Genomic DNA, 14,820 nt, shown 5'->3' on the forward strand with positions numbered 1-14,820 from the left:
GCTTCACACCTGACTGACAGGTAAAGGAAGGCTGGAAAACCAGCAGTGCTCGGACCTCGAGGACCGTGATTTGAATAACCCTGCTACACTGTACCCTCCTGGGCCCTAATGTAGGGCCGTGCTCAGTTTCAGGGGTCCCTGCTAGACTCGGCTGTGTGACTAATGCTAGTTTAGGCGTTTTCCAACAGATCAACGGCTCTGATCAACGGCTTCAGCATTAAATGCTGCTGCCACATTGATCGACACATTGCACAGCCAAACACTGGATAATGGCTGGCAGGAGCACGCCAGTCCACTAGAGGGCCGTCTCCTGGCACCAGCTGTCAAAGGAGTGAGTGGATGCTTCTCCATACCAAAAACGCAAAGATCGTACTTGTGGTCTTGGCAAGACCAGTTTTGCTAACTTGTCCCTCAAGAATGAACTTGAGGTGCCATGAATCATGGGATTGGCCTCGTTTGGCGAAAGATGCGACCAATGTACTCTTGATATTTGGGAACGGGGCAAGAATGACATCCGGTGATCGTTTTTACCATTCTCTGTACTTCTCTGTACTTCCGCTTTTAGTATCAGAACTGGTCTTCAGCAACGGAAGATGACGTAAAATGTGTACACGAGGACACGAGGACACGAGGACACAAGTACGGTGAAGCGTGCATGTTGAGAGGCACCCAGGGTGTCCCAGTTTTTGGGCGCTTCAGGCAAGTACAGTGCTGGGCTTAGTTTGTACGCTTTTGTGCATGTATGTCACTAAGCTATTGCTTTGTATCATGGCTGAAAGCTATACACCTGTCTACACGAGGGCCATCTCCTGGCACCAACTGTCAAAGGAGTGAGTGTGTCCCGGTTTTGTAAAGCTTTCAGCAAGTGCAGTGCTATGCTTAGTTTTGCACTCTTTTGTACATTTTGTACATGTTCATTTTTGAACATCGCTCCACGCTCTTTGCCCTTAAATACAGCCTCTCCATCAGCCTTTTCCTACTCACCGCTACGTCCTGATATTAGATGAATGCACAAGGTACAGCTAAGGGTAGATGCCTGCTGTTACAGGCACAAAACCAACTGCCGAGGGACTAGTCGTGTGGCTTTCGAAGGACTGTCTGTCGCAGCAAGGACCAGCTTGCTGTGAAAATTCCTTTGGTTGGGATGGCAAGCGTAACCACATGACATGGCAATTGGACGAAGAGTCACAGTTTATTTGGGAATGAGGATTTCAGTTATGGGGTTTATGAGGCGGGGGTTTGACACCACACGGAGAGCACAAACTCAAGCAGGAAAGTTGTGCATTAAATTATTACAGACATGCATGGGTGCTGGTGTCTAATCCAGTTTTTCCCAATCCAGTCCTCGGCGAACCACAGACGGTCCATGTTTTTGCTCCCTCCGAGCTTCCTGACAGACAGTCCACATTTTTGCTCCCTCCCCATTCAGAGGACTTTCTGAGGACCAGGTTGGGCACTCAGTCTGGTTCACCTGGGGCCAAACCACGATGCACTAATTTAAATATAGTGATACATTTTGGAGGAATGAGGGAAAGGTAGAAGTAATCAATCACAGATGCCAAATATTTCATCATTTTTTTTTTTTTACCTCAAAGAGGCCCCCTTCCTTCCATCCAAACCATCCCAGCTCAGCGAATGTACCCCCATCTATCTCGTCGACAGAGACAAAGCTGTGCTGCACCGAGGTCTGTCGGCGTTTATTTAATCCAGCACACGGCCGATGCCCAGTGCAGCCGGTGGCTCTGTCTGCCTGTGTCTCCAGCTGCTGTAAATCACAGCCCATCTCGCCTCTGACTCCAGGGCACAGGTCCAGTCTGTCCAAAGCACCTGCCTGCGTCCGTCATCTATGACCTCTGTTGTCTTCTGCTTGTGTTGGAGATCTGATTACTGCTCAAACTTTGCGTGTCCTTACTAACAACCTATTTCTCAACTCCGGAGTCATAAGGAAGACATTTCCTTGTAATAAACACTGATTGATAGCTTGTGATCTGCCAGTCGTTCCGCCGACTGTCACCTGACTGAAACTGAACTGATAACGTTTTTCTCATGAAATGTTCGCATGGCAAAAGCTGGTAAGATACCCAAAAAGAGACATCCTGACACATTTATTACCAGTGTGTACTCAGACGGGTGAAGCAGTTGCTCCAGAGAGAAGCACATCTTCCCTCCCCATCCCCAGAATTTGGCTGAGACCCTAAAGGGCAGGCCAGGAAGGCATCTGCGTTCGAGCAAACAAGCATACCGGACTTATCTTGCTCTTCCAGAGCGCTGCCGAACAGCCCCAGTCATTTTCAAAGTCACTCGTAGTAAATAGGGCACTCTCCAAATTTCCGGACTCCGGAAATCGCGGGGCTGCAATTAATTTTCGCTGCGGTTTTGCAGCCGCGCTTGAAAGGCGGAGGGAACAATCAATTCCCACCTGCACGTTTGGTAGCTGCATAAAAGGAGATTTCGGAACAAACTTATCACAGTCACTTGTCTGTCATCCTTCCCTAAAGATTCCCATTTGCCTGCAGAGAGGGTCTCGTGGTAAGGAGAGGGCCTGGATTAGAGATAACCAAAACAAAGCTTTGACTTCATTCGTTCCTCAATTTGGTCCCTATACCCATATATGCATGGCACTCAGAAAATATCACACAGCCTAAGTACTGGCTATCTCTCTCTTTCTGCCTTTCCTCTCTCTAACAGGCTGCCCTCATAGCACAGTGCCTGTATCAGTACTCATGCATGTTTTACTCTTATCAGTCATCGGTGCTGGTGTCTGGGTGTGGTGTCGTCAGTGTCGGGAGCAAGGCGATCTACCAAACTCTAAGGTCTAAAAGACCAGGCACACCTGCAGTGAACAGCGAATAATCAGCCACAAAGCGGGTGACTCAGTTTACATAAATGATCGGTTATTTCCCCTCAATTCCAGCCAGTGGGGAAAAAAAAAATCTGGCGGCACTTCCGTTCCTGGTGACACGGGACACCTGCAGGGGGGTGGCCGAATGGCCTGTGAATTGTCCTGGACCCAGGCCCTGCCTCTCAAGCAGACTTATGGGGAAGCGAGTAATTGTTTACTGGGCATAGTAATGCACACGGCCGTGGCAACTGGCACGGCACAGCATTTAGCCAGAAGATCTCGTAGCAGCGCAGACTCCACCGCTGTCGACCCATCGCAACAAGCACCGAGACACAGTCACATTATGTATTTCACAAGCACGCTAGCGAGGAACATGGAATGGAGACAATTAGCCGACTTCATCATCTGTATCCTGCTCACCGTCTCAGTTTAACTCTCACGTCTTCTTACTTTTACAGAAAAAGCTTAGACTTCAGGATTTAGCCTCCAACGTCATACTGCTTCACAGGAAATCTGCAGCCTTTGTAAGGATAATGAATCAAAGTGACTATTTACTCTCCAACATCTATAGGCCGGCGTGCCTGCAAATAACAGCTGGAACATCTGTTGGGCCTGCTCCGTTTCAGGGGGGAGCTGAATAGAGGTGACACCAGGGAGTTATTGCCATTTTAAACTGGCATGTAATCTGCACAGATTGCTCATGGCTGACAGAGGTGCTTCGGTGACGGGACAGAGGGTATTTGCTCCATAGCAGCTCTTCCCCCTCAGTCTAGCATGATTCCAGGTGGAGAACGAGAGCCCTGCCGTTCTCCATTGGCACCATTTCCGAGTGACAGCATTAGCACTCGCTGCTCCCCAGGGATTTTTCTAACATTTCTGCCAAACCGCCACCCACGATTCCGGTGTGTGTGGTTGGCGACGGATAGATAGGGTTCAAGCCCATGCTTAGGGAATGGAAAAAGTACTAGTGCAATTACTATGTCTCAGGCGATGTCCAGCCAGCATCACCAGCAAGCGCCCGATTAGGTGCAAATCCGTACCTTTGATATCATCGCCTCGGGTTGACCTCTCTCTGGGGCATAGGTAATGTGAGAAATTTGTGCCACCACCCGTGAGTTCTGGGAGAAGAGTAGCGGGCAATTACATCTGCCCAAGACCAAACCAGATTCGTTTGATAGGCGTTTATTCTCTGCGCCTCAGGGAGAGTGACCGCATTACACCGTTGGCCTGTGAGAGACCGATACTCGCTAAAAGCCCCCGTGTTTGTCCCTTAATGGCCGCTGTTTTTCTGAGATTAAAGGGAAACGGTCATTTGGAACCATTCCGCAGTTGGATAACTGTTGCTCCAGCGACTGCCAGGTCCCCATTCACGCAAAGCCGTCCGCAGCCTGGGAAAGCATCGCATCGAGAGGCCCGCTGGCCAACGTGGTTGGATTAGAAGCCACATCTCTGCAAAGTGGAGGATGTGGTTCCACGACGGCCTTAGACACAGAGGTCACTTCGCTGGAATGGGACTGTCTGGTGGAGAACCACAGACGGGGAGACAGCGGGAGGTGAGCCGAGGGGCAGCCGGGTGGGACACAGCACAGCGTGCAAACCCACTGGGGTGGTCACATGACAGCCAGTGGTCACAACTGCCACCAGAACCCTGTCTGTCATACGGATCATTAACACTGGGGGGTAATTCATAGGGGTGACGTCGTTCCTTCTCTTCACCTCTGCCCTATTACCAGTCATATACGATTCTGCTGTTTCCTGTCAACCCAAGAACACCTGTCGAGACTCTGAAGCCAGGTCTGCTTGTTTCCCTGTGCTTCCTGTGTGCTGACACTGCTGTCTGCGGTTAAGCCCATCTCCACTGCTATATCCAGATAAAATCCCGTTCCTCCCTTCCCGCCCCAACCATCTTTGTTCACTTTCCCACCAAAGTGTCACACAGTCGTGTTCCTGGGTGTTTGCCTAACAGATATCACAACTGAACATGCTAAAAACAGAATATACATCTACACAAGAGAGCATACTGAACATACAGGAGAAATTATTTGTATCAAATGCACTGCAGGATAAAGGTTTGAAAGTGATGTAAGAGATCAAACATCGGTTCATTTAATGTTATAATCGCCACCGAATGGAAAGCGACACACGGAACTGGATAACGCAGATCATAAAAGCATCATATATACGACTGGGACCATCACATTATCTGCCAATTAAATATTTTTTCAGTCCGTCGGCTTGAAGTTGAGCCGCCTTTAATTAACTTAAGAGTTGCCTCAAAGACATTTTAATGGGAGGGCGTTAAAGACTCGTAAACAAACAAAGAGGAATGGACAGCTAATCCATAAGCTATTAATTAAGAGACGAATGCAGGGGATTCTCTAAATATCAGCCACTTTAAATTATTAAAATAAAGCGGACAATGGAGGTATTTATGTCGTTCTCTATGTTAACAAGCCGTTGGCAAAGAACACGTTCTCCCTCGGTTGAAAGCCGACAAGAACTGGGATTCATCTTTGACAACAATCCGAAGTACATTTATGTAATTTTTTTTTTCTAAATATATTAGGCCAACCGTTTGGGGGTAGTTATAGGGGCACGGGGTATTTTGGTATTTTATTACTGCCCCAAAGCGAGGAGGGGAAATTGTGCGCGGAAACGGATGCTCTTTTTGGAGAGCTGTGTCCGCAGCCTGGTTGGGACGCGAAGCTGCAGGCGCCGGGGCTCCTGCGAGTGGGAAGATTGTCTGATCCGAGTTATTCAGCTTCTGGAAGGGGGGGGGGGGGCACACTGACTCCTCGGGGGTGGGAAAAAAGATCGCTTTGCTTTAGAGGCTAGTGGCTATGGTATCTCCCACGCTGCCAGCACGTCCCACTGCCCGGTTTATCCGGGGCACAAACCTGCTGCGGCGCCGTGCGTGTAAAATAATGACGGTGCCACCTGCTCTGATAGATAAGGGCCGGCGAGGCGCCTCCATTACAGACGCGGTGGGGACGCGTGTTTACATGCGGCACGAACCGCAGGTCCCCACGCTGACCTCACACGCATATATACAAACCCACATGTAAACACTTACTCTGCCTCAAGTTGTCGCCATAAAACCACACGCATGTTTTTGTTTTTTTTGGATTGATAGTTATCAAACGGTGATAGATTAAATAAAACATTTTCTGCGTCTGTGGAAAACTGCGATGGCACCGTCAGGAAATCCCAAAGTCCTGTTTGTTCCAAGGAAGGCTGCACAATCGTTCCCCCCACCTGGAACCCTGTATTAATCTGGTGATCCCTTGAGATCTGTTTTTCCTTCATTTCACCCACCTTCGCAGTGCAGACAGCTCCGCCGGTATTATTCTGGTGCCAAGAGGCATGTGCACCTGGGCATTAAACACATTTACATTTTCCTGGCTCGGTACTTAAAGTGAAAATCCCTTAATAAATGCAGATTAAATTTGTTTTCCAAAGCCTGTTTCCCAATGAATCCGTAACGGGCAAAACCATGTAATATTAACACTTGGAGCCCGCAGCTGGTAACTGGTGGCTTCTTTTACATAAAGCTAGTGTGTCATGGTTTTATGGGTGACCTCCAACAATGGACAAGACGACTGTGACAACAAATTATAAGACAGAGCAATTATAATAGCGAATAATAGACCTCTGGGCATTCTCTTTTGAAAAGTACTCAAGAACATCTCCATAGCCTAAAAGTGCTTCTAAACACTTCAGCAAAAGTACCAGTTATGGTGCTTGGGGACCCAGGGAAGTGGAATGTTTTTCTTGATTGTGGCTGTTAGTGCCTTTTCTGATACTGGCTGAGGTGGGATCCCATCAGCAAAAGGTTGTGCTTCAGGCTTTATGTGGTTACTGAACTGATATGGGGCAAGGAACCAAAGTTCTAGATAATACATAAGAGCATGAAGAAACTGGTTAAGACACATATAGGAACTTGGGCTTCATACAGGGGCGGGGTCACAGGTACACTGGCTCCAGCTGAAAGCTGATTGGTTGCTGGAGTGCCCTCTTCCCTGTCACTCATCGATTCCAAACATATCATTGGCTAATGATAAGGTCAGCCCCTCCGTATGAATTTCGGCCCTTCTTATGCTCCCTCCCCACCCTTGCCTGAATGAAGCCTGTGTATTCAATATCATTCTGACTCTTTGTGGAGGAACATGTCGAGGGAGAGGCGCTGACCTGAATCTCCACTCCGTAGCCCATGTAGACGGATATGGTGCAGGTGCAGTCCAGGCCGGGGTAGGACCATGCGTCAGGTTGTGCTGGCACCTCTATGTGGCCCTCTGGGGCGGTGAAGTTGGTGCTGCATGGAGCTGAAAAGACAAAGGCTGCTGTCAGGATCCACACCCGCTTGCCACCCAGGTCCCGTAATTCACTCTTACGTCCTTTTTGTTTTGGTCCAGTATCAGCAGGCTTTCTCAATCCCTAGAATCACACTCAGTGACCAGCCGGGGGCACTGTATGGGGGACGTGTTTGGACAATTCCAAGGGCCCCTGAATAATTGGGGTTCTAAAAAAATTTGGAACGTAATTGGATCGGTCTGGGTTGGGGGCCCAATATGATATGCTTTCATGGGGCCCAAAACCTGTATCAGCGCCCCAGGGGCCAGTGGTTATTTTATGGTTGCCCTGAGATCTTTCCACTCGACGGGCCCCTTAGCTAACCCTGTGGTGCTGGGTGGTGTCCCCTACCTCTCTCCCCCCCCCCCCCCAACCTCCCCAGCACTTCCCTGGCCTGGCACTCTTTACAGCCAGTTTGCCAGCTTCAGTCCCACCACTCCCTTGACTGGTGCCAGGAAGGGTGGGGGAGTGAGTCACGGGGTATGGCAGGCAGGCGACCTAACGCGTACGTGCGCTCCATTCTAACGGAGGATCGGGCCAGCTCACCCACTCCATTCTGCCCCGACACTGCCTCTGGAAGCAACTGCGAGTTTTCTATCCTCGCTCTCAGAAGGGGCCTGGTGGGTAAACTACAAATTAAGTCGGGACACAGCTCCCTCCTGCACTCAGAAATGCCACTTTTATTTCCCCTAACAAAAGGTGACTGAAGATCACAGGCTTCCAATCTCGCCTCCCCCGCTCCGTTCCAGGAGCACTTGATTGAGTGTGAGCGGAGCAGGAATACTGATGTAATAATTAATTTCGGGCCCGTGGCTGTTTAGATATGAAGGGGTATAAACAGACGGAACGGGAAGCGGCCTATCGGAAGCGCGGCGGCGCTCAGGAAAGCTAAGCCCGCCCTGCTTCAAACAGCACGCAGGCTCGAATTTATTCCGCCGACCGCACAAACAAAGGGCTGGCACGATATCGGCAATTACCTCCAGTCACCGCGAATCCCCACACGGCCAGTGGGGGCTGCTGGACCTGACACACATTAGGCAGGAGCTTGCCAGACCTTTCACACTCTCCTATAGCAATATGCTAACTATTTCTCTGTCAGTTCACAGAGCTGCTGCCACGGGGGGGGGGGCACCCAAACAACCACCTATGCCCCCCCAATAATAAGCACTACTAGAACAATCAAGACAACTTTTATCGTTGCCCCCGCCCTTCCCCCCATGGCATCCTGCTCTCCACCCTCCCCACCCGCATGGAAATCTTGGGCACATCTGTCAGATTTGTTCTGGCCACGACACTCAAATAAGATTTTTTTTGTATTTTAATAGAAAGGCAGCTTTCCAAGGCTACAAGTGTTTTTCCTGTCATACAAAAGAGTTAAACAGTGCATTGTATATGTCTACCACGCCATGACTTAAAGATATATCCTTCAATATTTTAGCATAATTCAATCTCATAATTAAATATTACTTACAGGCTATACCTCAATATATGTTTGCTTTTATTTATACTCTTTTGTATATCATTTACAATATACTATTTACGTCATATTTGTATTGCATACACTCTGGAAATCACTCTTGTTGGATGTAACACAATGACAATACAACAATACTCTGAATCTCCGAATCTTAAAATCAGATTTCAGTTATTTTAACTGAGGAGCATAAGTGCATTGTTGTGCAAACCTGGTGTCTGTGCAGTTGTGATGATTGTGGTGGTGATGATGGTGCTGGAAATCGTTTCGTAATCCACATCTCCCGTGGAGGATGATGTCACCGGAGTGACCTCATGGCGGGGGCCATCCCGTGTTGCCGTGGTAACCTTTGCCGCCAAGGTGGTCAGGGCCGAGGGACTGGCAGCAGCCTGGGTGGTTTCGCCGCTGCTGGGATGAGGGGCAGCAGAGGTGCGCGGGACAGGTGTGGTGAGGGAGTTGGTGGTCCATCCCTCCTCCAGCCTGCTGGTGGTTCTCCCACCGTGGTTCAGGAGTGCAGCTTGGGCAGCCAACCCAGGCAGGGCCGGGGAACTGGGGGCCACACTCACCGTAGGAGAGGTGGCCGGCCTGCCGGCCAAACTGTAGGCTATGTCGGGGAAGTCTCGTGCCTCGGGTGGGGCCAGGTGGGTGGGCGGCTCTTTGACAACGCGGGAGCTGGAGGATGGCTTGGTGGAGTCCCTTTCCGACCCCCCGTCATCCTCAAAAAAGTGCTTCTGGCCCCGGAAATCCTTCGTCAGCAGGGCCTCGGGAAGCAGGTACTCCTTCAAGAGCGGGTGGTGGTTGGGAATGTTGATGGGAGGGGCGGTCGTAACCACGTGGACCTCTCTGTCCGTGTCATGGGTGGTGGGGACCAGGCCACGCCCCCTCTCTTTTTCCATGACATCCGCATCCAGAGTGACAGCACCCCCCTCCTCAGGGAAGTAACCTGCCAAAAGATACAGGGACACACGTGATCGCCGTCTACACTCACAGCTGAACATCTCCTAGTTCTCTTTCATTCCTTTATTCCTTTAAGAACCACTTCGGAGCATTAAACGTGAAAAGTCAGAACTCAGTTCCACTTCGGTATAACTCGGAACCGCTTCCATACAGGGTTCACCTTGTGTTTTTGTGTGGAACATCTCTTTCTTCCCGTAAAGTGGGGGAACATCGATCGGAAGCCGCTGTTCAAATACACAAGCTCTCAATCCCACTGTGATTAAAAAGCAATTTAAACACCGGGTTAAGCACCTTAGCCAATGAACAAAAGAAAAGCATAATGCCACAGTAGATGGATTAGAGCGAGAGACCCTTTCAAAAAGCCGGCCAGCGCGTGAAGCCAAACAGATAACCTGCCCCAAGATAATTGCTCATTTGAATACATCTTCTCCTCCCCCTTGCCAATTATTAAAAGTAAAGATTTAGCACAGAACCGCCTTAATTAGCAAATATGATAGCGGTACAGGAACATAAATATCTCCACCTGCACCTGGTAAGATAAAAAATCAGAAGCCCTTCAGGGATCCGCGTCTTGGCAGGGGAAGTGCTGATTTCTCCCACAATGCCTCATTTCCGCTCTAATAGCAGTCTCTCAGCGTTAATAGCAATCTGCTTCAAACAACAGCGCTCACAGTACAAACACACTCTTCGGCAGGCATCTCTTGCAGCAGGCAGCACAAATTGGTTAGTCCTTCAAAAAAAACAAAAAAAAAAAGGGAAATAAAATCCCTGCAAAGGAAAAGATGATAGCTCAAACGACACAGAACAGCGTTGACTGGTTCCTGCCCCCCCCCCCCCCCCCCATTCCAATAGGAATATGGAGATGTTTTTTGTTTTTTTGCTCTCGCAAAGTGTCAACCACAAACATGGGTTTTGTTCCCTAGAGAGCTTTGTGAAATATTGACTCTCTGACTGGGATTAATATGAATCTACATTCGATACACCCACAAAAACGACGTGTTTCGACGTGTTTCGACGTGTTTCTTACATCCCCAGTGCCCGCAGACATCCGTCATCATCAACATTTCATGCGGGTGATCATAGACGGTGCATCATCGTTAGGTATAATTAAGATTTTAGCACTGAAAACCAACTGGTATGGAGGACCTCCGTCTGTTGGGCCTGACAGAGGAACTGGAGCATTCCGGCTATCGTGATTTTTCTGGGTCGGTGGGGTCCAATTCGGAAAACAGGGAGGAAACGCTTCAGAGCGCGTTTTCTCGACAAATCGATGATGAATCCCCGACGATGGCGGCAGAACGCACCTGCAAAATATCCTCGGAAAAACGTCTTGCCAAGCGCGAGCCTGCATCCTTGCGGATGAACGACGTTAGACCGGCAAGTCGAGTTGTGAAAGCAGAACCACGCCGGCGGTATCCAAGGCCAATAAAGGACGGTTTCCCGGGATGCGAGTTCTAAAGGACGCGGTGACATTCAAGCAGATCTCTAATTTATTCTGGCCTTGAACATAACAGCACTTGTGAAGTGTGCAGATGGGAAAACTGGGAAAAAAAGCAATAAAGGAAACATCGTAACAAAGGGTTTCAAAATAAGAAAAAAAAGTATTTTCTAATATCCCACATCACGCCAGAGATGTCCCAGTTTGGGGTCTAACAGCACCACTGAAGCAAAAGCCGATTTTGAATGACAGTCACAGAACCGCTCAGAGACGACAGGTTCACAGACCACTGCTTCCAGAAAAATCTGATTCTGACGTCCTCCGTTAGAGCCTCAGGAATATATACATACTGCTCTTCAGGCCATTTAGAAAGCAGGATGTCAGTCCTTCACAAACCACCAACATGATCTGAGTTTTAAGTCACTTCAGCTTGGGCTGAGGGCTTTGGGTGTAGCCCGGAGAGTGAGAAACTTATAGGAGTGAGCCTAATACTTTACCTTCTCCACCTGTGTGTGTTTCAGTCTCCACAAGGTCAAAGATTTCATAAGACAGGTCTGGCTCATCACATTAACATTTGGGGCACGGAAGTAAAGTTCCCTAATCAAACTCAACAGAAACAGCGCAATCGCAGCCACGGTCTCTTCTTAAAGTTTTACTCCTTCCTTTGACAGGCACTGAGGTGACAGTGCTTATGCCAGAACCAGTTAGCCTCCGATTACAGCTCCCTGATATCTGTTGTCAGTTTTCCTTATTAATCTGCAAAAGCAGAAGCCGAAGACTGATCATCCAGAAACTGTAAAGGACATCTGAGGAAAGCAGCTCTAAGAAGCAGACTTTGTGTGATGTGAGTAAAACGCGTGACCAATTTCAGCCATTACAGAGAAGCAGAAGTGGCAGTCTTGGGGCTTTTCTGGTGCTTGTTACGCTTATCTTTACAGCCTTTATGATCTACAGTATGTCCTGTGCCTAAATAAGCAACACATCGTCATTAATAAATTGTTATGTCAATAAATGTTAATATATTCAGGGAAAGGCTTTACTTAGAATTTTCATAATGCATTTCAATGCAATCAACCATGCATGCATAAGCATAAATAAAGTATGCATGTCTTATTCAAGGTTTTACAAACATTTTACACAGGGCATGCCTCATTAATGAAGGTACGAGAAAGGCAGAAGGAGCTTGATTGCATGGTATTTCTCACTTCCTGGATGAGCTGGCCTTGCCTCTGATTATTTTACGGGGCTGGAAGTTCAGTGACATCATCACCGCAAGTCTTTCACTCTGCTAAGCCTTCTGGGAGATGGTCGGTCTGCAGTTAGACATCTTACCTAGACCTACATTTACGTCTGCTTTATCAAACACTCGATGACTCTTGATGACTAACTTTTTTCCTGTTCTGAACCTCAAACTTCGTCAAACTGCTCAGCATTAAAAGACCTGGTATTCCTCTGGCTCACAAGTCAAGACGTGTGATATAAATCTCATTACGGCTCACAGAATTAATCAGCGATTTTGGTGGATCGAGCTGAATAGGAGGGTAACAAACCCCCCCCCCCAGGGAGTCAGGGATTGCTCTAAAAAGTTGACTCCATTGGGGAAATGCTCAGAACAGCAGGGACTTACATTTTCCATGGTGCCTGCCAAACGAATGATGCAGTGTCGATACGGATTCGGACTGCGGCAAGAACACTGGATGCTGCAAGGCCTCACAGGATTGCATACGTAAGCAGTATGTACTGAATTTCATTAGAAGCCTACTACTCAACCATTAATACAGTACATACTGCATGTATTAATGAGAACAGTATGCAGGCACTCAGACACACTACAGTTGCCATCTTGCATATTACTGTACCTGATCTAGATATTTCCGTAATAATGACATAGCTTGCCCCTGTAAAATTTTTTGCAACAAATAAAATACATATTTGAGTCAACGTCTGTAACAGCTTATTATTTTAGTTAAATTCATACAGATGGCATCTCCCATTGACAAAGGTTTCTGAGAAAGCAAAATTCTTCATCTTTATGTCTGGTTGCAGCTCCAGTGACCTTGTGGGATAGGGTAGCATCCATTGGATGCACACTTGGGAATTTACAGAATGTAGTATGTCATCCGGGTACCATTCACCTGCTGTCTCATCCGTACTGAGGACGGGAGCATGCTGCTCTCGTTGCATACTATATTTCACGTACTACATAGCAAACAAGTGTGCGATTTTGGACACATTTTCAGTCTGTTACCACATTCACTGGCCATGTGCAGATTCCTGGATGAGATATGTTCACCTCAGTCTCTAAAAATCACTCCAGTACTAGTTGATTAAGCAAAGACACGGAGGCTTGAAAGACTGAATCAGGATTTTTGTTTACATATTAATGGCTGTGGCTTAAAGAAAAGCCAGTGTGCGGGTACTTTGCAGTCCACCATGCGGCTCAGTAATTACTTTTTGAGGTTTTGTATTTTTACCCGAGTGCCTGCTTTTCAAAATGGACACATCAACTTTGTCACTGAGCTCCAGGCCGGCTTCCCTTCAAAGAGCCGGGCAAACAAAGCCCCCTTTTTGCCTCCAAAGTTATTTTCAGATCAAACACCTCCAGAGCTCCTGGGAACCAATCATGCTGAAAAGAACAAATGTGCTTGACTCCCACTCCCTCGCGAGGTTGCGAAGCCATCGTGGAGGCCGGCCCCAGGTTGGCGTCTGGAGGGCTGGAGTTCTCATTAAGGGGCTGACGAAGACTGCAGCCCCCCCACCTCTGAAGTCCACCGGGGGGGGGGGGGGGGTTAGATTTCCAGCAGTCGTGCGAGGAAGGGAGGGCCGATCGCCACTTCTCAAGACTCCTCGCGGGCTAACGTGCGTGGAGACGCGTGAAAGTACGCCATCGGCATATTAGGAAGCCCTCACTTAATGTAACCATATCACATCTTCTCATTTGGCCCTGGCACTCATCAGAAGTGGCCGGAACTGGGGGCTGTTAGCAGGGATGAAATTAATGTATAATAACAGCCATCGCTTTGATCCTATGGCGCCCCCTCCAGGTATAGAATAGCTAGCCTGCATTTGTCAGGGAATTATGGTAGATTACAATTATTTCTTTTTCTATTCTTTTTCTATGAGCTTTTCTATTTCCTTTTGGGAGTAACAAAAGCGATGCTTTATGATGGCTGTGACAAAGACACACCGTGAAATACACCAGGACATGACCGGCTGTTTGCTTACCGCACGCTACATCCCGGGGCACTCATTTCAGCGTTGGGGAGCCTTATTGCAACCCCATAAAAATGATTTACAGTTAGAATTTTAACTCTCTTCGTCGGTGGGGAGTCTAGGTAGGGGGGGGTACTGAAAGGTGCGGGGGGGGGGGGGTTGTTTCTTCAGACTCTGCTCATGCAGGCTGTTTCTCTCGAAGGACAGGAACCCGCCCATCTTTAAAAGGAGGAGCAGGCTCGAGACAACTGGCCATTCATCCTGCTTAGCCAAGCACCACAAATGGTAAGCATGATGTCACAATGTCCTAATCGATGTTGCCATGCTGACAGACCCGAATCCAAGCTGCTGCGTGCGCAGGCCGCATGTTCAATTCCATTCTCCTCTCTCCTATCGTTCCTGTCACACTGAGCCCCGCCCACATTTAAAGAAACGCCGCAACGCCCCTGGCACGCGCCCCAGGAATCCGCAAACCATCCGTGCCGAGACCTTTGTGCCGCTGTCATCAACACTAGGGTGCGGTAATCTGCTGCGGGGGTGTGCTAC

The 14,820-nt window shown here is 48.5% G+C and overlaps 1 protein-coding gene across 3 annotated transcripts in view; it reads right to left on the bottom strand.

The window, feature by feature from the left end:
- Nucleotides 1-14,820, bottom strand: part of sez6b (seizure related 6 homolog b) — a 164,552-nt gene that overhangs the window by 69,505 nt on the left and 80,227 nt on the right. For 2 of the 3 annotated variants that reach the window (XM_072701537.1, XM_072701539.1), the window contains exons 2-3: nucleotides 8,878-9,609; nucleotides 7,031-7,164 (exon numbers count right to left, since the gene is read on the bottom strand). In XM_072701537.1, coding sequence (XP_072557638.1) covers nucleotides 7,031-7,164; nucleotides 8,878-9,609 — 866 coding nt within the window. Of the gene's footprint in view, nucleotides 1-7,030; nucleotides 7,165-8,877; nucleotides 9,610-9,783; nucleotides 9,811-14,820 lie in introns of those variants that run through there. The other variant, XM_072701538.1, reaches the window with a different exon arrangement.

This window comes from Paramormyrops kingsleyae, chromosome 17, assembly GCF_048594095.1.
Source record: "Paramormyrops kingsleyae isolate MSU_618 chromosome 17, PKINGS_0.4, whole genome shotgun sequence".
NCBI classification, from domain to species: domain Eukaryota; kingdom Metazoa; phylum Chordata; class Actinopteri; order Osteoglossiformes; family Mormyridae; genus Paramormyrops; species Paramormyrops kingsleyae.